We start from the raw sequence: 26,292 nt of genomic DNA, 5'->3' as shown, positions 1-26,292 counted from the left end.
TTTCCATCTTTCTTACAATTTCTCCCACCACCCTGACCAATCTCCTACACTTGCCCAACTTAGAGCCCACTCTTCAGCCCAATCCAGATAAGAGATCCTGTTTTAATTATCCTAGAACCCTATACTTTATATACACCCATGTTTAACATACATTTACTTACGTTGTTACCTAATATCAGTTAACTAGACACCAGACCTCATGAGGAGAGGGACCATGTTTGTTAACCTGCCATTGCACCCCCAGCCTGGGCACAGTAACTGACAGATCAGGGCAGATCATGCCGTCAGGGCTGAATGAAGGCCTCACTGATGTTAACAAGAGTGCACAGCAGAATTTGGCCCAAATCTAGTGTCTTAGTCCATTTTGTGCTGCTATAACAGAATACCACTGACTGGGTGATTTATAAAAAAAAAAAAAAAAAAAAAAAAAAAATTTTAATCCTCACAGTTCTGGAATCTAGAAATCAAGATCCAGGTGCCAGCATCTGGTGAGGGCCTTTTTGCTACATCCTCACATGATGGAACACAGAAGGGCAACAGAGAACCCACATCCACACCTCTCAGTGGCCCCCACCTCCTAGCACTGTTGCATTGAGGATTAAGTTTTCAACACATGAGTTTTGGAGGGGACCAAAACATTCAAACCATAGCACCCAGGGTGGGGATCTAGAGCTTTTGCCAACATACCACACTGAATTGCAGGTGGTAGAAATGAAAATATTTTCCATGTGTAAAACAACATATAAATACAAGACACTAAAATTTAAAGAAAATACAGTAGCTTCAATGGGACCATATTAACTTAGATGTGAACATGCATCAAATTGTAATTCTCTCTGAATTGTAACATACTCCTGCATAGAAAATAATATCAAGTTGCCTCATGTAGTCATTCATGGATAGGGAAAAATACATGGATTCTTTGGAGTTCAATCCCCTGGGTCAAGGTATCAACTCTCTTACATAGCAGGGGTGAGACGTTGGACCTTGTATCACTCCCTCCCCTAAGCCTCACTTTCTTTCCTTATAAAGTGAAGGCTCCCAATTTCTCCTTCACAGGGTTTCTGTGGACAGTCTCACAACAATGAACACATTCACAACAATGAGAATTTCTCTTTCCACCCTACAGACCTCTGTTCTGTGCAGAGCCTGCTGCTCAGTAATAAGTAGAAAAAGAATAGGAAAAACACTTTGGGAATCCAAGGCTGATGATTTAGAAATGTGCTTTTGTGAAGCTGACGTTCAAAGGTAAAAACTGTTTTGAGCATAAAATAGTTATTTTAGAGTCTACCTAGTTCTCATATGGTAATTTCATGCCTGATTTTTTTTTCTAAAATATACACGAATGTGTCAAATCCATGGCATAATCTTCTCTGCATTTACTCTTCTTTAAGGTTTTCAATTCTTTGATTTTAGTACACATTAAGACATGCAGAGGCATTAATGATAACTATTGATTCCAGCCTAGAAAATAATCCCCTGTCCTTTAAAGTTTTAGGTCTTTACAACCTCAGCAGGAGGGGGGGAGGAGGCCACTCTGAATTCACATGGCATATCTGAGAAGACCAGCCCTGTCCTCCCTCAAGGTGGGCTGGTTTCAGAAACAGTGAGCATGCCCTGCACTTATATCATCCCTTCCTCTTCATCCCTCACCCAGTGCTCACAACAGTGTCATCACGTAAGCACAGGAAAGGAATGGTTCCTCTATTATGAGTCAGCGAAGGCAGAGACCAGCAGCAGCAGCTCCAGAATGTTAAGAGAGGAGGGGCTTAAGTGGTGGAGTAGGGTTAAAGGGGGTCTTAGAGGACTGGCCTGAGGCCACGTTAGTACAGTAAGCCCTTTGGCTTATAAATGGAGGCATGTTTCTGTGAACTCCTGAACAGGGTGGGAGACGTGGTTGCAGTGTCTGATAACGATTGAAGTAGCGTTTGCAAAAGGAGTAAAACTCTGCTTTGCTTCTTTTCCCCATACTCTCTTAATATTTAATATGGAAAAAATTGATAAACCCTCACCTCAAGTCAGGCCACTGCTAGCCCATATGGTACTTTTGTGCAAATTAGAAAAGGATCTCCCTCTCAGCAGACACATCAGGATTCAGTTCCTACTCAGCTCCTTGGCCAGGAAAATTTGTGCAGTGCACAACTGTAGAGCTGTACCTGGCTGTCGTGCCTCTGAGGCAGGCCTGTGGCTTCAGGCCCCAGGAAAGGGCTGCCTTCACTCAGCAGCAAGGGTCCAGCCTGGGTTTTTAATTTCCCAGCTAAAAGCTGGGAAAAGAGTCATCTCTCATGCTTGCTTTTCTGACCTGAGCCTCTTTCATTTCTGCTTCTGGCAGTTTTCTTTTTATTGCACCGCATTGTATATGAGGGACTTTGAGGAGCAGAGAAGAGCAGGCCAGTTTTCTTGGCTCCTCCATCTATTTGTGTTTGGTACTTGGTTGAATGTGTGCTTTTCCAGATGATGTCACCGTGTCTTTAAATAGTCTTCAAATACTCTTTGCTAAAGGCTTTTCAAAAGACAGTAAAATGTTTCTCTTTACCTGCTTTGGAACTTAGTACTGAGATTTTAAGACAAAGAGGAGCTATAAAGGCTGGCCTCTGAGTTCAACACATTTCCAGCCTGGTAGCTGTCTTCTGCATTGTCTTGGGGAAATTATAGCAGAGAGCCAAAATAGAAAGGGTGAAAGTCCTTGGGCTAAAGAATTTTCAAATATTATTTCAAAGTAACAAGTGCTGCATATTTAGTTAACTGTTGCTATGTCACTGCCTAGATCTTAGTGACTTAAAACGACATCCATTTATTATTCCTCTTGGTTACTTTTGCAGGGAGGGAGGGTTGGCTGAGCAGTTCCACTGATCTAGGCTGGGATCAGCTGATCTCAGGTCACTCACACGTCCACAATGGGGTCAGTTTTATGTGTCAACTTTGCTTAGCTCTTGTCCGCAGTTATTTATCAAATACTAATCTAGGTATTGCTGTGAAGGTGTTTTATAGATGTGATTAACATCTACGATCAGTTGACTTTAAGTGAAGCAGAATTCCTCAATAACCTGAGTGAGCCTCATCCAATTCACTGAAAGGCCTTAAAAACAAAATTGAGGTTTCCCAGAGGAAGAAGGAATTCTACATATGGCCCACAGTGTCAGCTCTTGCCTAAGAGTTTTCAGTCTGCCCACCTGCCCTATGGATTTCGGACTTGCCTAACTAGCACTTACAATTGTGTAAGCCAATTTCTTGCAATAAATCTTATAGATATAGACATCGACATAAATAGACAACGGGTTCTGTATCTCTGTAGAACCCTAACTAATCCATATGGTCAGCCGCTGGGTTAGCCAGAGTCTTGCTGATTTGGGATGGCCTCAGCTGGGATGACCCAAACTCTGCTCCACATGGTCCCTCATTCTCATGTCCTCATGGCAGTGGCAGGGGCCTAAGTTGGCAAATGAAAGCATGCAACATACTTGAAGCGTAGCCTTGGAACCAGCACACTGTAACCTCATCCTCATTCTGTTGGCTGAACAGCAAGTAACAAGACTGGCACAGGTTCAAAGGTGGGGAAAATAATCATATCTGGATGTGAGGGTCTATGAAGTGACATTGTAGAGGGCAAAAATGCAGGGAAAAGTGAACATCTGAGGTTACAATTGTCATTTATCTGCCATAGACAGTTTGGTACAACGGTTCAGGAAAAGACAAACATCAAAATGTTTCGTAACTTCCAATATGCCTTTTTCCTCTCCTTAAGGGAGTTAAAACTATGAAGTAAAATACTCGTAGTCTGAATTTTCTCACAACAAAGGATAATGAAGCTTACCCTGTGGTGTTAGCATGAGAATAATGAGATAGCTACAAAAACACCTGTTGCACTACCTGTCAGGAGCTCAATGAATAAAGCATCCCTGGCCAGGTGCAGTGGCTCACACCTATAGTCCCAGCACTTAGCAAGAGCAAGATGGGAGGATCACTTGAGCTCAGGAGTTCGAGACCAGCCTGGGCAACATGGCAAAATCCTGTCTCCACAAAAAAATATAGAAATTAGCCAGGTGTGGTGGTGTGTGCCTGTCATCCCAGCTATTCAAATGGCTGAGGTGGGAAGATCACTTGAGCCTTGGAGGCAGAGGTTGCAGTGAGCTGAAATGATGCCACTGCGCTCCAGCCTGGACGACAAAGTGAGACCCTAACTCAAATAATAATAACAACAACATGTGTCTTTGCCAGCAGCCCTTGAGCATGTACTGCATGCAAGAATACAGAAGACAAAAATCAATTGAAGGCACAGGACTGGAAATTTTATTTAAGTGTCTTTTAGGACCTATATTTATGGGTAAAAACTGTGTTCAATAGAAAATATTTGTTTGACAAATAGTTTAGTATATAGTATGATAACAGAAACATTCATTCAGGGTTTAGAATGCACTGACATGCTCTCAAAATTGTTTCCACTGCCCACTTACTTCACCTGTTCATACTTTTCCCCATAAAAAATAACTGCAATAGTACTGACCTTTATTAACCCAGCACGTCGGAGCTGGTGAGAGACCCGTCTTCTGCAAATGAAGTAGTATGGAGTTTCATCTAGAAACCATAGAACTTGTGGATCTTGAAGCCTATTCCCAAAGATTGCCTATGCAAAGGAAATGTCTGTCATTGGAGTACAAAACATGTTTGGAATGCCACATAAGGTGCCATTAACAGCCAAAAGCAAATTACCTTGGTAGTAATGAAGATAAAGTAATCACAATTAATAATGAAAAAGCAAGAACAGCAGCAAAATGCATCCTTCCTGAAAACTGTTAAGATTGCCAGTTCTGGCATGTTTACACACACTATAGGAGCGTTGAACATTGTTGGCCTTGTGCAGCAGCCAGATTCTTAAGAGAATGCTGATTTGGAGTTCTCTAAAAGCTCCACAAACATGCTGAGCCTAGGTTATGGATTCCAAATATTCTTAACCCTTAATAACTCATTTAATAATACATGTAGGCCTTTTAAATGTAGGCCAAAAATGAAATTCTCTCTACTCATATCAGTAATCACCCAAGAAAGGATTTTGCAATTATGCATAAGTTAAGCAGGAGTCAGTGAACTTGCTGCCACCTGCAAGTAACCTAGCTAAAACTGTCATAAACTATTAAAACTGTTAGTTTTTTCCTTACATTTTAAAGGTAGATGATCCCAGAGTTGGTCCGGCAGGGACACAAGGTCACATGGGGCCCAGGCAGTTTCCCTATTTCCACCTGCCCTTCTTAATGCAGAGGGGATGCCTCCTTTTGTGGTTGCAGGGTGGCGGTGATGGATCCAAATGTCGCACCTCACACAACCACTTGTAAAACCAGAATGGAAGAGTGAGGCTGATTCTCCCATGTGTGTCTCTCTTTTTTAATAGAGAAAACATCTTTCTCCCAAAGCCCCCCAAGATATTGCATTTCATATCCTCTTGGCCCTGATTTGGTCACAGACCCATATCCATAATGCAAGGGAGGATGGAATGCAAGGATCTGGCATTTTCTGCACCCAAAAATGGAGTTGGGCTCTACCTGCAAGAAAAGAAGAGGGAGGGAGGGCCGTGCACAGTGGCTCACGCCTGTAATCCCAGGACTTTGGTAGGCCAAGGCAGGTGGATTGCTTGAGCTCAGGAGTTTGAGACCAGCCCGGACAACATGGTAAGACATCATCTCTACTAAAACTAAAAAATCTTTTTAAAAGGCTGGGCATGGTTGCGCACACCTGTGGTCCCAGCTACTCAGGAGGCTGAAGTGAGAGAATCACTTGACCCCGAGTAGCAGAGGTTGTAGTGAGCTGAGATGATGCCACTGTACTCCAACCTGGGTGACAGAGTGAGACTCTGTCTCAAAAAAAAAAAAAAAAATGCCGAGGAGGAAGACTGGGCATCTAGAATTGTCTGCCAAAGAGGTCACTGAGAGAAGCAGAAGAATGACCGCTGGCAGGGCTCTAGAGCCACCCATTCCACCTTCACTAATAGTAGGCCCATTCATCAGTCTTAGATGTCACACTTCCCTGTGAGATTCTGTTTGACTAAAAGCTTCCATGGATAAAATCATTTGCAAATCTTGATTTTGGCACACACTCAAATACCTAATATACTGTACTCAGTGACTGAAAATTGACTGCTCCCCATTCCATTCCTGGCACTTGGAACAGCTCTTAGCATGTAGTAGAAGTTTGTATGGATTTCCTATTACTGCCATAGCAGATTACCACAAACTTGGCAGATAGAAGAGCCCACATTTATGATCCTACAGTTCCGGAAATCAGGAGTCCAAAATAATTTTCACTGGGCCAAAATTAAGGTGTCAGCAAGATTGCAATCCTTCTGGAGGCTCTAGGGGGAAATCCATTTCCTTGCCTTTTTCAGATTCTGGTTTCCCACATCCCTTGGCTTGTGGCTCTTTCCAACAATGGCGTCATTCTGACCTCTGCTTCCATCACCACCTCTCCTCTGACTCTGACCCTCCTGCCTCTTTCTTATAAGAACCATTGTGATTGTATTGAGCCTACCCAGATAATCCAGGATGATCTCGCCATCTCAGGATCCTTAACTTATCCAAATCTGCAAAGTCCCTTTGGCCATGTAAGGTAACATATTCACAAGCTCCAAGTATTAGGATGCGGACGTCTTTGGTGGGGGTAGGAGGATTATTCTGCCTACCACAGAGCTCAATAAATATTTATTGAATTGTTGCATGAACAGTAGAATCTCAGCACTGGAAGGTTTTTGGGTGGGTGTGTGTGTGTGTGTGTGTGTGTATTTGGTTTGGTTTTGTTTTGAGACAGGATCTCACTCTGTTGCCCAGGCTGGAGTGCAGTGGTGCCATCACGACTCACTGCAGCCTCAAACTCCTGGCCTTAAGCTATCCTCTTACCTCAGCCTCTCAAAGTCCTGGAATTACAGGCATGAGCCACCATACCCAGCCTCAGAAGCTTCTTTAGACAACATCTAATTTAACCTCCTACATGATCTAAGAATCTCTTGACTGCCAGATACTCTGCCTCCACTTGAATACCTCTGGTGCTGGGGATCTTCCAAATCCACTCTTCCAGGATTGGACAGCTGTGGACCTTAGACACTTAGACCTTTCTAAATGCCTATGCACTGACATTACTTCTACTCTTCTTCCTTCTGGAGAAACCTACTGATTGTGTCTTCTCAATCACTATTTTTACTGTATTTTGAAAAGAGAAACTGTGTCTTCTTATATTCATCATTTACAAATCTTTGCTTAGCACATCTGTTAGTCATTTGGGTGCAAAAAGATAAAAGACAGCCCCATCTTTGAGAAGGATTTTGGAAAAGCAAATTCTACACATACAAAGTTAAGTAGCAATACAATTAAATGAGATCATCTGAGTAAAGTGCTTAGTGCCCTGGCATATAGCTAATGCTCCAAAAATGCTCTTGTTGCTGTTCTTACCACTCACACATGCCCTGAGCCAAATGGATGATTCATGGGGAGTTTGGTGAGGGAAAGCTCAGGGAGGAGGGGAGGTGGAAGAAGGGGCAGAATGTAAATGAGCTCAGGACAAAGGGGAAGGCATTCCAGGGTGGGCAAACAATAAGCACGTGTCCAGAAGGCAGGTTAAACAGGTCAAGTTCTGGGGAAATTAATGGACTCATTTGTCTCATGTGGAGTGTATCTTAACTAGCATGGGCAACCAGCAGGGACTTTATAAACGTTGTCAATAGTAGCTATAGATAGCAAATGCTCAGCGGTCTCTCCTGAATGTCCCTCCGGAGCCCTTCTCAGGCTGGTAGACTCAAAGTAAAGCCCTGTCGCCATATTGTTTCTAGTGGGAAGACTTCTTTTGACCTGTCTCTTTGATTCCCAACTCCAACCTGGATATCATCTTTCATTCCTCCCTGGCTCTGTGTCCCACTGCCACTAACTAGCCCCATCTCACTTCCCACTCATGCTTACCCTCTAGAGCCCTGGGGAATTGAACACAGACATTCATGTCAAGGAATAATGAAAGCAGGAGAAGTAGGGCCTAGGGCAGAGACTGTAGGCTTGGTGGGGGTAGTTGAAGGATAACTCTTTGTTGCTTCCAAGACAGTGATGATCAAGAAGTGCTTTAGGCTGCAAGGAAAGCGTTAATTAGGGTATGCTGTGACCAATGGAGGAACTCAGAAGGAAGAAGACTGCAGAGGGAGTTGTTTCAGCCCCTTAAGCTCTCCACTGGCTCACCTCATCTGGACCCACCTTTCCCCAGTCTTACTTCCTTCTTAAAGAAAGATGATGTGACAAAGGATGATGTCTCTGGGTGATCCTTCTTCTCCCCGAAAACACACAAACACGTATATAATGTGTTTTTTTTTATTTATTTACTTATTTATTTTTGAGACAGAGTCTTATTCTTTCCCCCAGGCTAGAGCACAGTGGTGTGGTCACAGATCACTGCAGCCTCAAACACCTGAATTCAGGTGATCCTCCCACCTCAGTCTCCTGAGTAACTGGAACTATAGGTGTGCACCATACCCAGCTATTTTTTTTTTTTAACATTTTTGTACAGATGGGTCTCACTGTGTTGACCAGGCTGATCTTGAACTCCTGGCTTCAAGCAGTCCTCCCACCTCAGCCTCCCAAAGTGCTGGGATTATAGGTGTGAGCCACTATGCTCAGCCTAGTGCGTTTTATTCTAATAATAAATCTGATTTTCCATTTTGCTAGGTGTATGTGTGGATAGATAGCTGACACAGAGAAAGAGAGAGAGAGGTAAAGGGTCCCTATATATATAGAGAGAGAGAGTAATATATATATAAAATAGGGAGGAGGGAAGGTAGAAGAATGGGCAGAATGTAAACAAGCTCAGGGCAAATATACATATCTGTACATCTATATATGGAGCCTTTATATATGTATAGCACCTAACAAACGTAAGAGACAAGCAAGTGTGCTCTGTAATTCCCAGTGACTCAAGCTCAGCTTTGCCATTTTGTTTCCGTTTTACAAGGAATTGGAAAACAAAGAGGTAAAGGTCAAATACTCTCCTTGACAAGACTAGTCAGATGTGACTTTAGGGTCAACATTAACTTTACATGAAATTAAAATGGGAACTTTGCTCCTTCCTTGAAACCACCAGCCTAACACAGTTCTTCTTAACATTGGTGCCACATTTGGCATCTGAAGACAAGATCAAAGTGTTTCATAATCTTCTAGCAGAGAGTTGAGTTGAACACAAATTTGAGATGGTAAAAACAGGAACTTATAGAAAAACAGTAAGAAAATTTTTTTCTTTAAAATTTCTTATTAGAGATACCAGTATTGCACTTTATACATAAGAGGAGAAAAATACCATTTCTCCTAGAGAACTAGATCCATTAAAGCAGTTTATATAGAGAACCTGCAATTCAATAGAACTGGAAAAAGGTTAGCCTAGCATCCACTACATTTTTTTCAACCCTGTTTACGCAATTATACAAGTACTTTACAGCAAGCAGACCTCTAATTGTGTAGACTTCAGTGAATGAGAAATGGGACTTGCAGAATAAATCCTGGGGTGTAACTAAATTGCATACCATTTCCCATACTTTTTTTCTTTCAAATTGCCTGTTACTTTAAGTGAAAACATGCTTTAGAAAAGAACTGTAACCACTCAATATTTCTCAAGGACCAGTCTCCTTTCTCCCTGCTGATGAAATATAGTTATGTTTTTATTTTTCAATATTCTCCTGCTGAAGTTCCAAGGGATTTCAAAACTCCATTCACAGTTTACCAGTAAAACCTGTAAAATTTATTTTCAGATCATTGGTTAAGTATGATCCAGGTTCAGCTCCACTTTTAGCAAATGAATCCATCTTCGTCTCTATTCATGTGACACCAGGAGCATTTCTGGCAATGCCCCGCCGCTTACCTGTCATTCTGCACTTGATACATGGATGTGTCATCTCATTCCATCCAGGTCAGCAGGAGGAAGGCAGAACATGGGCTTGGGAATCAGGAAGCCTGACCCACTGGGGCATCCTGCACAAGTTGCATAAGCTTTCTGAGCTTCAGTTTCCTCATCTGAAAAATGGGGAACATCAAACTTGCCTACCTCCTAGTTTTTTTCTGAGATCAGATGAAATTGCACATGCTGAAAACACTAAGTACTGCTGAAATAATAGTTCCAGTCATCATTTTGTAAAATTGTTTAATGTGTAAAGTGTTTTGCTGTTTAAAAAAAACAGGTAAAAGCACAAAAAAAATTCATTTTCAGGTAAAAGGATGGTCAAATAGCCTGATCCCTTTTTGATTGCTCTTTTTATTGTGTGTGTGTGTGTGTGTGTGTGTGTGTGTGTGTGTGTGTGTGTGTCTTATTATCTGCACAAGCTCTCTCTTTGCCTGCTGCCATCCACATAAGATGTGACTTGCTCCTCCTTCACTTCCACCATAATTGTAAGGCTTCCCCAGCCACGTGGAACTGTGAGTTCTCCTTTAAGCCTCTTTCCTTTGTAAATTGCCCAATCTCGGGTATGTCTTTATCAGCTGCATAAAAGCAGACAAATATAATCTGCTTGTGGCAATGCCACATGAAATTGGTTCTGTTACCAGGAGCAGTCACTATGCTATAATCAAAGCCAGGTGAAGAAGATAGTTTCTTAAGATTGGTGAACCCACCTGTGAGACTAAGTTGTTCTATTTTGATCTCCTTCATTTAGAATTCAATAATTCAAGGAAGTGGGAATGACTGGCCATGCATATCATAAGGTAGTGACGGTAGGCACCCTGATCCTAAAGGAAAGCACATACACACCCCCAGTTAGACACTCTTCCCACAAGTGATAGTACCAGAACCTAGCCTTGCCAAAGGAGGTTTTTTGTATACACATCTACACAGGGAAATATAGTTGAATGTAGACTCCTTTTGCTCTCCTGAGTCTTAGTTGAGTGGAAGATGAGGGATAGAGACCAAAGCAAGTCTGTAATCCAAATCTTTAGTTTCCCATAGCCTCTAATCCCATTTTGAGGTTTTAAACGTGTCCCTTCAATAGAATTCTAGATTTCTCCTCATCAGTTACCGACATATTAACCCAATCTATAGCGTCAAAATGATGTAGCACCTGAAATTGTCTTTTGGTGTTAGTGGCTTTGCTGCAGCTTCTCCCACCTTCACAATGTTAATCACAGCATTGTAGGCTGTGCCTGGGCCTCATGCTTCCAAGTCATAAAGGGCACTTACATCAAATCTGCGACTATATTCATATTCTCTCTCCTTGTCAGTTCAGAAGATTCAGTATCCCACTTCATGTACCCCAAAACCTAGTTTAATACTATGAAAAGTCACCTGTGTCCCATTGTACACACAAAGCCTAACTTCATTAAGGTGACAAAGGATGGACTAGATGGAGCCTTAATGCAGAAAAAGGCTGGAACACAAAGAGCCACCCTCAGGCACTCAGATTGGTGGCTAATGGGTTGAGTCTTCTCAAGTGATGCCTCATTGAAGAGGATCTCCAAGGCAGCTTGGTACAAACAGCTTATCAGATGTCTCCTGAATAAGGCTACAAACTTTGGCGCCTTGTCCAAGGGACATTCTGAAATTAATGCCTTTCATTCAGAACACCCCCAACATTCAAAAAGTAACAAGATTTAGTGCTTGTAGAGACTGTTTGGTCAATCTTTTTCACCAAAACCAGAAGTGTTTCCCATTCACTCCTAGTGTGTGTGTATGATGCCAGATTAATTTTATTTACAAAATATTCACATTGGAACCATGAGACTTATTGAGAGTCCCTGGAAAATGACACCCTCCAATCAAACATCCCAGTCACCTGGGCTTTCATGTCCATGTACCACATCCCTGGTGAGAGCTGATGACAGGTGCATCCACGTCCCAGCAGCCTGTTCACTATTGATGAATTAATGAAAATAAAGATGGGGCTTATGTGAGGCATTTGAGCAAGTGTAATAGAAGGCTGTGAATAAGAGCTATGGATGCAAATAGGTCAGACTCAAGAAGCCTGGCAGAGGTCAGATGGGCCCTTTTATAGTGGGAGGTACTGTGTTAGGAATTCAGAGTAACCACAGTCAAACTCCCCAGACATGATAGTCACGTACAAGAAAGATCTAATACAGCTTAGCCTATAAGGTGCATGTAAGTCTGATAATCTAATAATAATATTAAAAATTGAGGGAGAGGATTCAGTGATTTCCTGTCCACATTACCCAGATATACTCAATAGCTGTTTGACAAACAATAGGCAAATTTAGATTAAACAATCCTTTTCCAGGAAACTCTCTTGAGCCTCCTCTATGCAGCTGCACCTTAAGCAGACTTATTAATTGCTTCAAATAGGTCCCTGTCTTGAATCCAGAATTCCCTGAGAATTTGGGAACTCCTCAAGGTCCCTGTCTTGAGGAGTAATTGATGTTTTTCCCCTCAAAGCAGAGCCTGAGATGAGAATTTTCATGCAAGTGCATTATTAGGGAGCTCTCTGAGGAGAGGTAGTATAGGGCAGGGGTAAGAGCTAAGCAAAGATGTGGTCCTGGCTCCATCCTAACTTCAGCCTGAGACCACAGTGAGCTCTGGAGCCCAGCCTGCACCAGCTGTGGTGCTGTGGATTCATCCCAGCTTGTGGCACGGAGCCAGACTGCAGTTTGGTGGATAGGTGCCTGGCCAGGAGAGCAGAGGGGAAGGGACGCCCCTACACTGATGAGACCAAATCCATAGGAGACAGGTAAAGTGGTAAAAGAAGTGGTTCTCATCCCATCCTGACCTCACTAAGGACATGATGGCATGGCCATGGACCCCTCACATGAACTCTCTGAACATCAGTTTCCTCATCTGTAAAATGGGAAAGTGTGTGGCAGGATTGGATTAGCTGATCTCCATACCCTAAGCTCTGGAATGCAATTATTTCAACAAAGGAAGGGTGGAGAGGCTTGTTGAGGAATAATCGATGTTTTTTTCTATTCACAGAAGAAAATTCATTAATGTAAATATGTCCCTGAATGATCACTCCATTCAAAGCTCTTCTCTACCTGGAATAGCTCTGGATGCACAGGCAAATCTAAGAAGAGCAGTAAAATTTCCCTGAAGGCATATATTCTAAACAGGATGGCAAGACTCTGTCTTTAAACAAAGCGTTTTGAGGGCAGTTTACCTCAAGGGAGTGTTAATACAACCAGACAACCTCATTTAACTGACTCAGGCATCAAAGGGAATTAGAGGCAAGAGACTGGTGTAAAGCACCAGCCAGAAGCTGTCCCTGCAAAATGGGACAACCTCTATGGGGAGCAGTTTGGCAAAATTCTATCAAAATTATAAATACATTTACTCTTTGGCCATGTAGTCCGCTCCCTCGAAACTTAGCCTGCAATATGAAATGATATTTATGCAAATTTCTTCACTGTGCCACTTTTTCCAAACAAAAGTCCAAGGCTGGAAACAACTCACTGATCCATCAATAAAGAACTAATTAAACAAAAACAACTATGGTACCATACATACAACAGAATATTGTGCAACTGATGATACTTGGTACTGAACACATTCTGTACTTATTTGGAAATTTCTCCAGGATACATTGATCAGAGAAAAAGACAGTAGAGGAGCAATGTATTATGGAATAGTATTATATCATAAACATATATGTATGTATAATAAAAGTATAATGCTTTTATGTGAGAAATGGAGATCATAATATCTATTTATGTTCACATGTATCCCTGGATATCTAGAAGTCATTTTTATGTACCTCAAGAAACTCTCTATAAGTGATTACCTTTAAGGGGTGACAGTGGAGAAATGATACAGATGAAGATGTAGTTGAGAGTGAAAGTTCTCACCTAGTACCTTTTTATACATTTTTTTCTGAATTTTCTTTTCCAACCACCATGGGCTACTCCATAAGGAATAGAGCATCTGTTTGATTAAAACATAAAATGAAAAATTTAAAGGTAGTAGGCATCAATAAAAGCTGATCACTCCAACTTCCTTTATTTCATGCTTTGGTTCAGGAATTGGCAAATTATGATTACATAGTTGCCCCGTAGGGGCTGGGCATGGTGACTCACACCTGTAATCCCAGCCAAGGTAGGCAGATCCCTTGCCTGGCCAACATGGTGAAACCCCGCCTCCACTAAAAATGCAAAAATTCACCTAGCACCATGGCACATGCCTGTAATCACAGCTACTAGGAAGATGGAGGCCCAAATCACTTGAACCGAGGAGGTGGAGGTTGCAGTGAGCCAAGATTGCACCACTGCACTCCAGCCTGGGCAACAGGGCGAGACTCTTTCAAAAAAAATAGTAGTTGCTACAGGGGCCACGTGGCTCACAATGATGAAAATAGTTACTCTCTGGCCCTTTACAGAAAATGGTTGCCAAACCCAGCTTTAAAATTTGGAGTTGCTCATAAAAGAACTGTGAGCATACCTACCAGTAAGCTTCTGATACCGATGGATTTTGTCTTCTTGAAGTCAGCTTTCCTGTCCACAGATAGCTTTTGCACTTAAAAAAAAAAACAGGTGAGATACTGTACTCATGAAGAAGAGGGCATGGACTTGGGACAGATGATCCAGGCTTAAATCTGAGCTCTGTCCCTCATTACTCTGTCACCTTTGGCAAGTTAACTTCTAAAATTCTCAGTGTCTTCATCTGTAAAATGTTGTCCCTCATAAAATTGCTTGGAAATGCCTCCCTCTTACATTTGTTTAGAAGTTCAAATATGCCGTGTTGCTAAGGAGTTTAGCACAATACCTGCTGTTACTATTATCTAATATTGTGATTTTTCTTTAACAGGGTGATGACCAGTTAAATGTATTTGGAGAGGACACTATGGGAGGTGAGTTTTCCTTATTGATCACATCAAAGTTGTCATTTTAGTAGCTTTGACCATTCCTTTTTAATTAAACACCAACCAAAAGATAAAATATTGCAGCATGTACTTTTCCCTTAGACAGGGAGCGTGACTAAGAGTAGAACTCTTTGGGTCTGCCTCTATCCATGTAAAGAACCAAAGGGGTGCATTACTAAGAGATGCATTTCCCAACTGCCCAGAGAACATGACTCCTGAGAGGCTCAGCGAAAAGAGGATGCTGTCTTCAAATATCTTTGAAACATGCTTAACATCAGGTCCCCACTGGAAGACTCAAGTATATAATAGCATCCAAAACTCTCACACAAGTCCTGCAGTAAAGAGTTGTCAAACTTTAATTCAACATTCTTTAAACATAATTGAACCACAAAATGCTTTTTCCTGCATGGTAGTTACTATTCCGCAGTGTACCTTTGGGAACAAACCTACCCTACACCAGGATTATCGTGCTTTGTAATTTTTGTCATATTATAAGTTTAGCAAATGGCCAGGAGCAGTGGCTTATGCCTATAATCCCAGCACTTTGGGAAGTTAAGGTGGGTGGATCACCTGAGGTCAGGAATTCAAGATCAGCCTGGCCAATAGGGTAAAACCCTGTCTCTACTAAAAATACAAAAAAAATTTAGACAGGGATGGCGGCACACACTTGTAATCCCAGCTGCTTGGGAGGCCAAGGCAGGAGAATTGCTTGAACCTAGGACTATGAGGTTGCAGTGAGCCGAGATTCTATCATTGCACTCCAGCCTGGGCGACAGGGTGAGACTCCATCTCAAAGAAAAAAAAAAGTCTTGCAAAAAGTAAAAAATCCACCCATAACTATCCATGCATGTAACTTAAAATAGATATGATTGTGTGAATTTGGGACTATCCAAAAAAGATAAGGTTCATAATTGTCCTAAGTAAAAATACCTTCTAATATTTCTACACTGTTATTATATGGGTCATAGAAATATGTTTATAGTATTGATCCTAAACACATACAAATAAGTGATTTGGCTTTTTAAATCACCCCAGATCTAATCCTGCAAAGATCCATGAGCGCAAGGTGGTAGGTAAAGTGTTATTTGATGATAATGGCAAGAGCAGTATGTGAAAATCACAGTCACCAAATGACATCATGGTGATCCATGGGGAGAGGTATAAAAATATGAGCCATAACTTAGCTGTCACTTAGCGAGGTGCAAACAATCAACTTGGTCTCAACTGGATAGGGGATGACTGATTGCCTAATAAATATTCCCTTTTTTTCTGGTTATAAAATTAACACATACTCACTTGTAGAAATTTTTTAAGGTATAAAATAAGAGCCATTTAAAACCTTATGACTTATAAATTATCATGGTTAACATTTTAGTACATTTCATTCCAATGCATTGCCTATATATCTTTTTTTTTTTTTTTTTTTTGAGGCAGAGTCTTACTCTTTCACCAGGCACCAGGCTGGAGTGCGGTGGTGCAATCTCGGCTCACTGCAACTTCTGCCTCCCAGGTTCAAGCAATTCTCCTGCCTCAGCCTCCCAAGCAGCTGGGACTACAGGCGCATGCCACCACGCCCAGCTAATTTTTGTATTTTTAGTAGAGACAGGGTTTTACCATGTTGGCCAGGATGGTCTCGATCTCTTGACCTGTGATCCGCCCGCCCTGGCCTCCCAAAGTGCTGGGATTACAGGCTTGAGCCACTGCGCCCGGCCCTATATATCTATTTTTACATGGTTGAGAATACATGTGTATATATAAGTATCTCCAAATATTTTGTATATATCACAACATAAATATGTCCCAGCTGGGCGTGGTGGCTCACACCTGTAATCCCAGCACTTTGGGAGCCTGAGGCGGGCAGATCACAAGGTCAAGAGATCAAGACCATCCTGGCCAACATGGTGAAACCCCGTCTCTACTGAAAATACAAAAATTAGCTGGGTGTGGTGGTGCACACCTGTAGTCCCAGCTACTCAGGAGGTTGAGGCAGGAGAATCATTTGAACCCAGGAGGCAAAGGTTGCAGTGAATCGAGATCGTACCACTGCACTCTAGCCTGGCGACAGAGCAAGACTCCATCTCAAAAACCAAACAAAAATGTTCCCATGTCATTAAAAACTGTATACTTAATTTGTAATGACTACATTAGATGAATTTTGTGTGCCATCATTAATTTTAAAATAGTTATATTTTTTAAAACTGAGACAGGATACAATCATACCAAAAAAAAACACTAATAACCATGGCCGTTTTCCTGGATTGCAAATAGATTCAGAGTTCCTCAGCTTCATAAACGTAAACTCACAGGCTAGCCTGAGATGACCATCTGGTCTCACATGTTGGAAACATGAATGTATCTGCCTTTAATAGAAAACCCCAAGCAATGTAAGATGTTTCCTGTCACCATGGGCTATTCTGTAGAGAGACTGGATTTGATTTAAAAATTCTTTTTTTGTTTGTTTTTTGTTATGAAAACCATATGGTTTCAACAACCCCAAACTTACTTCTTTCCTCTATTTCCAGCTCTTTCTCCTCTCTTTGTCCCCAACCCACTGCATTATGCCCCATTCTCTCTCTTTCTCTGGTAGAGTTGGGGCTTTCACTCAGCTAATTATGAATTCCTACAAAATGTGGTATTGTGCATATAAATGAACTACCCCAATTTCACTAAAAAATGTTTCCTGTCAGAATAATGATCTGACTTTCAAAAGTAGTTATCTACAGAAAATGTGAAGCGTTGTTACTCAAATACATATATTTTAAAAGGAAATTTTATATTACTACCTTAAATAGAAAATAGCATTATTTGCTCTAAGCAGAAACTATTTTTTAAAATATCATTTTCCATATGCTCTACTTGTGTTTTGAGCATCTTCATTAAAAGGAAGCTTAGCAAATGTTTTAAATGTGAAATAACACCAAAGTGAGAGACGTAGGATGATTTAAAAGTAATTTTAAAAAATAGCTTTCTTTGTGATTCATGCTATTTAATGACATAAATTTTTGCCAGCAAAAGTTGATCATGTATGTTAAAATAAAAATGTATTACCTGGGTTGGGGGATAAGACTGAAATGGGCAGAGTGTTGTGGCTCATACCTGCAATCCCAGCATTTTGGAAGGCCGAGGCAGGCGGATCACTTGAGGCCAGGAGTTCAAGACCAGCCTGGCCCCTCTCTACTAAAAATACAAAAAGTAGCTGGTGGCATGCCTGTAATCCCAGCTATTTGGGACCCTGAGACAGGAGAATGGCTTGAACTCAGGAGGCAGAGGTTTCCATGAGCCAAGATCGAACCACTACACTCTAGCCTGGACAACAGAGTGAGACTGTCTCAAAAAACAAACAAACAAAAAAAGACTGAAATGGTCTCATTGATGCCTACTAATTGTAGCCTATACACACATTTATTCAACTTCAAGATTTTTATCAAATATAACTACAAGGTTTGGGTTTTCATATAACATGAGTAAAACCAGGACTTCAATACCATTTTTCTTGCCAGTAACTTAAGTTATTCTTATTTTAAAGGTTTCATGGAAGATTTGAGAAAATGTAAAATTATTTTCATGATTGGTGAGTAATAGCCCTTGCATTTTCTAACAATACAATTACTAATAATAAGAATTTGGTAATGAAAAAGACTCTTTATTTCTCACCCTGTTTTGAAGTCTTTTCTCCTTTTTGGTCAAAAAATACTCCCAAGTTTTCCAGGTTATTGCTTTCACATATGCAGTTTTATATTGCTTTGGGATTTGCATCTTTTCAGCATAGAAAAAATAGGACTTGATGGAATGTCAAACTTTCGAGCTTAGCTCTACAATAACAAAGTGCATTAAAGGGGTAAGAGATTGTCATGTGTTAAAAATCTAACACACATCTTTTCTGTTTGAACACTGACCCCTCATTCCTAAGCTGAACGCATCAATTGCCACATGTTCAAATATACCTCAATAGCTAGACCCTGTATTCTACATAGCAAACAGTAAAAACTGTCCAATTTGCTCCTTGCTCTAGTACAGTGAAACTTACTGATGGATTAATTGTGGGAGAAAATGCGTTTGAGGTTTACCAACATTTTCTGAGCACCCACTATGCCCCAGGTTATCTCATTTAATCCTTATACAATTCCATTAGCTAGTCTATTCATGTTACGTATCCATTACATAGACAGGAAAACCGAGACTCCGCAAGGCTAAGGAACTTGTCTAAGATTATGAAGCTAATGAGTGTGTGAGAGCCAGATTTCCAGTTTTCCTCATGGAAATAAAGGGAACTAGTTGTACAGTAGTTAAAAATGTACAAAAAAAGGACAAATATTGTCCTTTCAAAACTTAGTACTTTTTCCTCTAATCATTCAAGGATCTCAAAAAATGAGTACACCTACCTGTACATTTTCCAGAAAATGTCTATTTATACTCAGAAATAATGAAAAGGTCCACAACTCCTCACTGAATGGGAAAAGAATAGTTGTCAACACCACAGAAATATAATCAGATAAACCTAGATTCCTGCAAGTTAAAATCAGTGTGATTCCTTGGAAATCTCTGAATAAAGCTCCCTCATTGTCAGATGAGGAAACTGAGGCCCAGAGAAGTTAAGGGGTTTGATCACATTCATTCTATTAACTGGAGCAGGGAGGGGACCAGGGTCTCTGCCTGCAGTTCCTCACTCTGGGGTTCTCCCTTCTCCCCCACTCAGTTGTATTGGTTGTTAACCTGGATGCAGACTGTCTCACACATTCAGCCATCTGACACATGCTTATTGACTACTGGACCCGTGCTGGGCAGTGGGGATTCACAGAGCTGCCATCTTAGATGAAGAGAATAATTAATATGTCATTAACCTTGAAAAGTATTAGCAAGGAACCAAAGAGCTGAAATAGGGAACAACCTGGGTCAAGTATTTGGAGTAAAATTAGGTGATTACTTTAGAGGGTGACCAGGGAAGCCTTCTCTAAGAATGTAACATTTAAGCAGAGAGATCAAAAGAGAGATGGGGCTAGTGAAAGGATGAATGGGAGGTGAGAGGAGGCAAAGAGAGCTGTATGTGTCAAGCAATGGGAATTCTTGAGACCTACCTTAGGTCCATTTGCCATCTGTTTACCTCTAGTTGACCTTAACCTTGGGAACTGGATGAACTCTTTCCACACTTTAATTTACTTTTTTTTCAGAAAGTAAAACTATATTGCTTATATCTCTTATTGAAGAGTAACCCAATGTCATAATTGCAAAGGGAAATCAGCTGTGCTATAGATTACTAAAATTACCTTTTCCACATAAATTTTAATAATCAATTTTCTTGGCATTCAGACCATACAGAGTGTCTTATATTTTCTATTCAATTTTTATATTAGAAGTCAAGATAGAAAAAGGGGAGACCCTTTAAACTTGACAGCTAGGATTCAAAGTAGGAGCCTATATTAGTCTATTAGTCAGGGTTCTTTAGAGGGTGTTAGGGTATTAATCTAGAGCCAGTCCGAGTCCCAAAACTGAAGAACTTAGAGTTTGAGGACAGGAAGACCCCTTTATTATCACATGGAAGTCTGTGTTTTTTAAAATGTGGTCCAAAGAAGCTTCTAAAAATAATACAATATGTTTTGTGGTGGTTGTTACTGTCTTTAGCAGTAATATTACTTCAGATTTATCAATTGTTTAGCACTCACAGTTGAACTGTGAAAGGTATTGTCAAATGCCACTTCTCTCTCTCTAGGCATAACTAAAGACCTCACACCTATTACTAAGTCCTGTGCCCTTCAGAAGGTCAAACAGCATAGTATAAGAACTTTGGAATTAGACAAAGCTCAAGACCTCCAAGGGTCCACAGACCACACTCTAAGAACTGCTGCACTGAGCAAAAGATTTTTCTTCTATCTGACCAAACTCTCCTGTATTTTAATTTACTGATCAGTCACTACTCTTGTAAAAGAGATTTCAGGCTGGGTGTGGTAGCTCACACCTGTAATCCCAGCAGTTTGGGAGGCCTAGGCAGGTGGATCATGAGGTCAAGAGATCGAGACCATCCTGTCCAACCTGGTGAAACCCCATCTCTACTAAAAATACAAAAATTAGGTGGGCATGGTGGCACGCACCTGTAGTCCCAGCTACTTGGGAGGCTGAGGCAGGAGAATCACTTTAACCTGGGAGGTGGATGTTGCAGTGAGCTGAGATCATGCCACTACACTCCAGCCTAGTGACAGAGTGAGACTCCATCTCAAAAACAAAAACAAAAACCAAAAAAAGCAGATTTCAGCTTGGGCAGTAGAAGGTATAAAGCCACTGTGATATAAGGGAAAATGACTGCTTATGGTATTTTGGGACTGCTTTATTGTAAGTCAATTTAAACCTTATAAAAATATTCCAGATGTCATAGACACATCCATAGCTGTTTTGATGAGGTTTTTTGTTTGTTTTTGTATTTTTAGTAGAGGCGGGATTTCACCATGTTGATCAGGCTGGTTTCGAACTCCTGACCTTTTGATCTGCCCACCTCGGCCTCCTAAAGTGCTGGGATTACAGGCATGAGCCACTGTGCCCACCTGTTTTGATGAGTTTTAATAAATAAAAGTCAGTTTCTTTCAGTGAAACAGTAGTTTTGTCTGGGATGACTGAATTTTCACTTTTTAAATTATTTTCTTGGCACCTACCTGAACTACATTGGGGCTGCAGTATTAGCCAGAGTCTAGGTTAACGTCCTCACTATTTGTCTAAATACGCCTAAACCATTCTTTCCCTGTTTTAACGTATCCATCAGTTCCTTTTTGTCCACAGAAATGTCTAAACTCCTTAGACTGGCCTTCAAAGCTCTCTGCTGCCTGCCTCAGTGTGTCTTTCCCATTTCCCACCACACTCCCATGTCAATCTTTGGCTCCAACCATGCCTGCCTCCTTATTATCTCTTGAGCCTGTTGCACTTTGCCAACCCTTTCACTGGCAATGCCTTCTCCCCTACTAATCATGCCCCAAGGTCAGGGTTAAGTCCTAGCTCCCTGAGAACTCTGCTATAATCGACAGCTCTCCTCCTCTGTGCTCCTCCTCCCTTGTGTCTACATCATTCGTTTGGGTACTACTTAATGACTAGAACAACAAATATTTATTGGAATAATGAATTCTTTAAGAAGCAGTGTGGTCTGTTTCCGTAACAACCAAAATTGCAATTGGAATTCCTGGCCTGGAACTGACAAGCAGCTTGTTGCTGCTGCTGTGGCTGTTTCTTGCAGGATGGTTTTTATGTTAATTAGGAGCCTAATCAGATGCTCCTTTCTCCACGTAGCCCAGATGATCAAAAGGATCGGAAAAGACGCTGTGGACTTCAGTTGTTCACACACAAGATATGAGAACCTGCACTGATGTACAAGACAGGGACTCGATCATTTCCGTAGACTGAAAGTTATTTAGAAAATGTAAAAATACATTTTTACGGAGCTGCGTTATGTCCCACTAACAGGTTCCTACCGTTTTCCCCAACTTTTTCTGATATATTTCTTTCCTTTTGTCTTTCTTTTTTTTAATCTCCTGATCATTATTTTGCTATAAGCCAATGTATTGTGGCTTCTTTTTCCCTTCTCCATTTTTCACTGCTTACCTATGCCCAAAATGTGACATAATCTAAATTCCTGCTAATTTATATCCAAAGCTTGGGTAGAAGTGCTCCAATTTGGAAAACACATCTGACTTTTCAGGTGAGGTATGAGGTTAATGATACAATGATTCAAAGGCCGTAGCTTTCAATGTGTCAGGAACTCAGGTAGCCTGGTGTACATTGGCATTACTGCTGTGATAAACTGTTTTTAAGTAGTGAGCTTTGGAAGGTATTTTGGCAATGTTTTATGTTAATAAGTGCATTTTTTACCACTGCACAAATAGTCCTATTTATTTTCCTAAGAAAAACTGGAAAAATAAGAATTTTTGCTTAAAACTCAATATTTCAATGCCTGCTGCCACTATTTCATTATAGCCATGTTGTCATTTCATTATTGCCTTATTATTAAAGAACCATTGATTTTTTTTTTTTTTTTTTTTTTTTTTGACATGGAGTCTCACTCTTTCACCGGGCTGAGGTACAGTAGTGTGATCTTGGCTCACTGCAACCTCCGCTTCCTGGGTTCAAGTGATTCTCCTGCCTCAGTCTCCCTAGTAGCTGGGATTACAGGTGCATGCCACCACGCCAGGCTAATTTTTGTATTTTTAGTAGAAATGGGGTTTCACCACATTGGCCAGGCTGGTCTCAAACTCCTGACCTCAGGTGAATCTGCCCGCCTTGGCCTCCCAAAGTGCGTGAGCCACCGCACGCAGCCGTGAATTGATTTTTTAAAGTATCTACTTGGTGCTCAACGTGAACACTTTTGATGGAATTAACTTACATATTTGGTTAAATTAAATATGAAAGAAATAGGATCATTTTAACTCAGTGTAGCTGTAATAGCAGCCAACATTTATTGAGCAATTAACACGTACCAGGCACTACATAAAACACTTTATAATGTTATCTTGTTGAATGCTCCTACACATCCCCTGGAGTAAGCACTATTCCTATCCTGATTTTTCAAGTAAGACTTTGGGGAATTGAGTTATTGCTATAAGTGGTGGATCTGGAGGTTGAAAGCATGGATTTTGGCAAAAAACACTGCCTGTTGTTTTTGTTGTTTTTGGTTTTTCTTGAAGTGACAGGCTTTATTTATTTTCAAGAAAATGTCTGCCAGATACTGAAGTCTGAAGAAAACCTCAGTTTGTTTGTTAGATGTTCTTTCAGAAAGTAGATATGGTGTTCACTTTTAAAAGCAACTGATTCAGCCACTTAAATAATCACACAAATGCTTTTTCCAAAACAACAAAAACCATAGGTGTGCTAAAGAGCCTTATGCGTCTTTCTCATTTTGTCACGCAAAATATTAAAATGATGTGTGCTTAAGGGTCAAAGGGTCAAAATGAAATAAAATGTGTCTTTTTTACTGTGTCATCAAGGGCATTCTTATGTAACATTGGCATTTTCTTTCTCTGTTTTTTACCATGAGTACATGGTAGTGAAGCACATGACTAGTACAGCGGGACTCATACACTGCTGCAGTGCACCACAGGTTATAACCATTGCTTCTGCGCCACCTCCGCAACGCCGATAACCTCTTAGTGTTATAATGAAAATACGGGGCCTCCAATGTCTGTGGGCCACACTTTGAGACCTACCACTGTGGGGTGACTTGGGGGTTGGGGTGTGTGCGTTGATATGGGACAGAAACCCCAGATTTTGCACTTAGGGATCTCAAAGGGAAAAAGTTCCTTGTATCTTTCCAAGCGAATAGCCTCACAAATGTGAGGAAGAGGTCAGGGGAAAAGAGGGGCATCTGCTGAAAGCCCTGTTTCTCTGGGCTCCCGTAGGCTTGGAAAAAGTTCTGAGTGTTTCTCTGTGCCCAGTGGTGCAAGGGATGCCTAAAAGGAAAGGCTGTGCACTTGTCAGAAGAAAGCGAAGAGGACTGTAGCAGCAGGTCCCAAAGCAGGGGGCTGGCTGGAAGAAGGAGGTGGTACAGCCCAGGGAATCAGGAGCAGCAGGAAGAACCAGAACTGAAGGGAGGGCACAGAAAACCTTCCAGGTGGGAGAGTGGCCCTGACAGGGAGACTGAACTTTGACCTGGACTATCAAGGTTATCAGAAATCACTGGATAGGACTAAGAAAACCCAGACTGGATTTGACTGAATCTCCACTATGAAGTGAAATCAGGCAGCTCATGAGCTAGGGGTGGGTGTGATGGTTAATTTTAGGTGTCAACTTGACTGAATTAAGGGATACACAGCTGGCTGGTAGAGCATTATTTCTAGCTGTGTCTGTGAAGGTATTTCTTCCAGAAAAGATTGGCATTTGAATCAGTGGACTGAGTAAGGAAGATCCACTCTCACCAATGTGGTTGGGCACCATCCAATCTGTTCTGGCTGGGCTAGAACAAAAAGGCTGAGGAAAGATGAATTCACTCTCTCTCTTCTGGAGCTGGGTCATCCATTTTCTCCTGCGCACGGACACCAGCAGCCCCCCCAGGTTCTCAGGCCTTTGGGCCCTGGCTGAACTACACCCCTACCTTCCCTGTTCCTCTGCTTATGGATAGCCTATCATGGAATTTCTTGCGCTCCATAATGGAGTGAGCCAATTCTCACAATAAGCCCATATGTATATATGGGCTTATAATGGGAATAATAAGCAACAGGATATATATATCCTGTCGCTTCTGTTACTCTAGAAAGCCCTGACTCATACAGCTGGGATCTCCTAGAGGATAAGTTGCCATCTGACTCTCGCCATTGGCCTGGCCCAATTGGAGCACTGTCCCAGCTCCAGACACAGGCACCAGATCTCACAGTTCTTTCTCCCTTGAAGGGACACAGACACCAAGGCCCCTTTTATACTCTCCCAGCCCCAATACCTGTATTTTAAAGTCCACGCCATTCAGAATGAGAGAGTAAAGGAAAAGAGACATTGGACTGCTTTCCAAGACAGCCTCAAATGCATTTACCAACTAACAAGATGTCTTTCTAATGTTGGAGAAATGTGGGCATTTTGTGGTGACAGTGAACCTACTTAATTATATAAACCTTTTCACTGCAAAAAGGCTCTAAGTAGTGTTGAACTAGAATGCAATGAATTCTTCATTTAATCAAAGCAAATTAATAAGCCTTTATCAAGGGCTTACTATGCTCAAAGAACCATGAAATTCAAAAAGACATAAAACAGTCCTCGCAACACAGCATGACATGGCAGGAGTTTAGGACTCACCTAGAAGGGCAGATTACTGCTAAGCAGAAAAGAGCCCAGGTACATGAGGTTACCCAGTAAAGGTAATGGAGACCTCGTACTCATTGTGTCCCTACCCATTTGTTGAAATCTTTTCGGAAGCACTCTTAATTCATCAACTGAGTTACCTGATGAAGCTTTAGGTATTTAGCTGTTCACTAAAGGCTAAGTGCATTCAAGGAAATGACCAGTGTTCCTTGTCTGTGTTGTCCTGCTTATTGATTAGCAGTTGAGTTAAGGTACATCTCCAGGCTGACTCCCTGAGTGCCTCTTTCGCTTGTTTGGAGAGCCACTATGAATGATCAGGGGACAGTGGCACATGCCGCAGACTCTAGCAGGCCCCCACACTGGAGAAAAGAGAATACCCAAAGTCTTGTGTTTATATCCAAGTTCTGGGTACCCTTAGGCCAACCCCTTATCTCCTTTGGATTTCTTTTAAAATAGCAAAATGTTATTCTCTGTCAGTTCCAAATTTGAGTGACGAACAAGTTAACATATTGCTAACTGTTCTCTTAATTGGAAACTTGTACAACAGAGACATAGCCCAAGGAAGTGAAGTGTGAAGGAAATTAAGTCAGTCAAATACTCCATCCTCTAGCCTTAAAATACTCATTTTAATTACCTAATAACAAGATTAAAATGAACATATACTGGTGACCTGTGTTCCAGATACTGTGCTGTCTTCATAAGCAGTATCTTATTAAAACCTCACACAGTCATCAACA

The 26,292-nt window shown here is 41.3% G+C and overlaps 1 protein-coding gene across 1 annotated transcript in view; it reads left to right on the top strand.

Moving 5' to 3' along the window:
• Window positions 1-26,292, top strand: part of AK5 (adenylate kinase 5) — a 298,444-nt gene that overhangs the window by 200,863 nt on the left and 71,289 nt on the right. Inside the window, exons 9-10 of the mRNA XM_032296561.1 lie at window positions 14,743-14,785; window positions 18,324-18,368. Of these exons, the coding sequence (XP_032152452.1) occupies window positions 14,743-14,785; window positions 18,324-18,368 (88 nt within the window). The remainder of the gene's footprint in view (window positions 1-14,742; window positions 14,786-18,323; window positions 18,369-26,292) is intronic.

The sequence above is a fragment of the Sapajus apella genome, unplaced genomic scaffold (assembly GCF_009761245.1).
Source record: "Sapajus apella isolate SASKATOON/1434 unplaced genomic scaffold, GSC_monkey_1.0 scaffold36, whole genome shotgun sequence".
Classification (NCBI taxonomy): Eukaryota; Metazoa; Chordata; class Mammalia; order Primates; family Cebidae; genus Sapajus; species Sapajus apella.
This window is presented reverse-complemented; position numbering and strand designations above follow the sequence as displayed.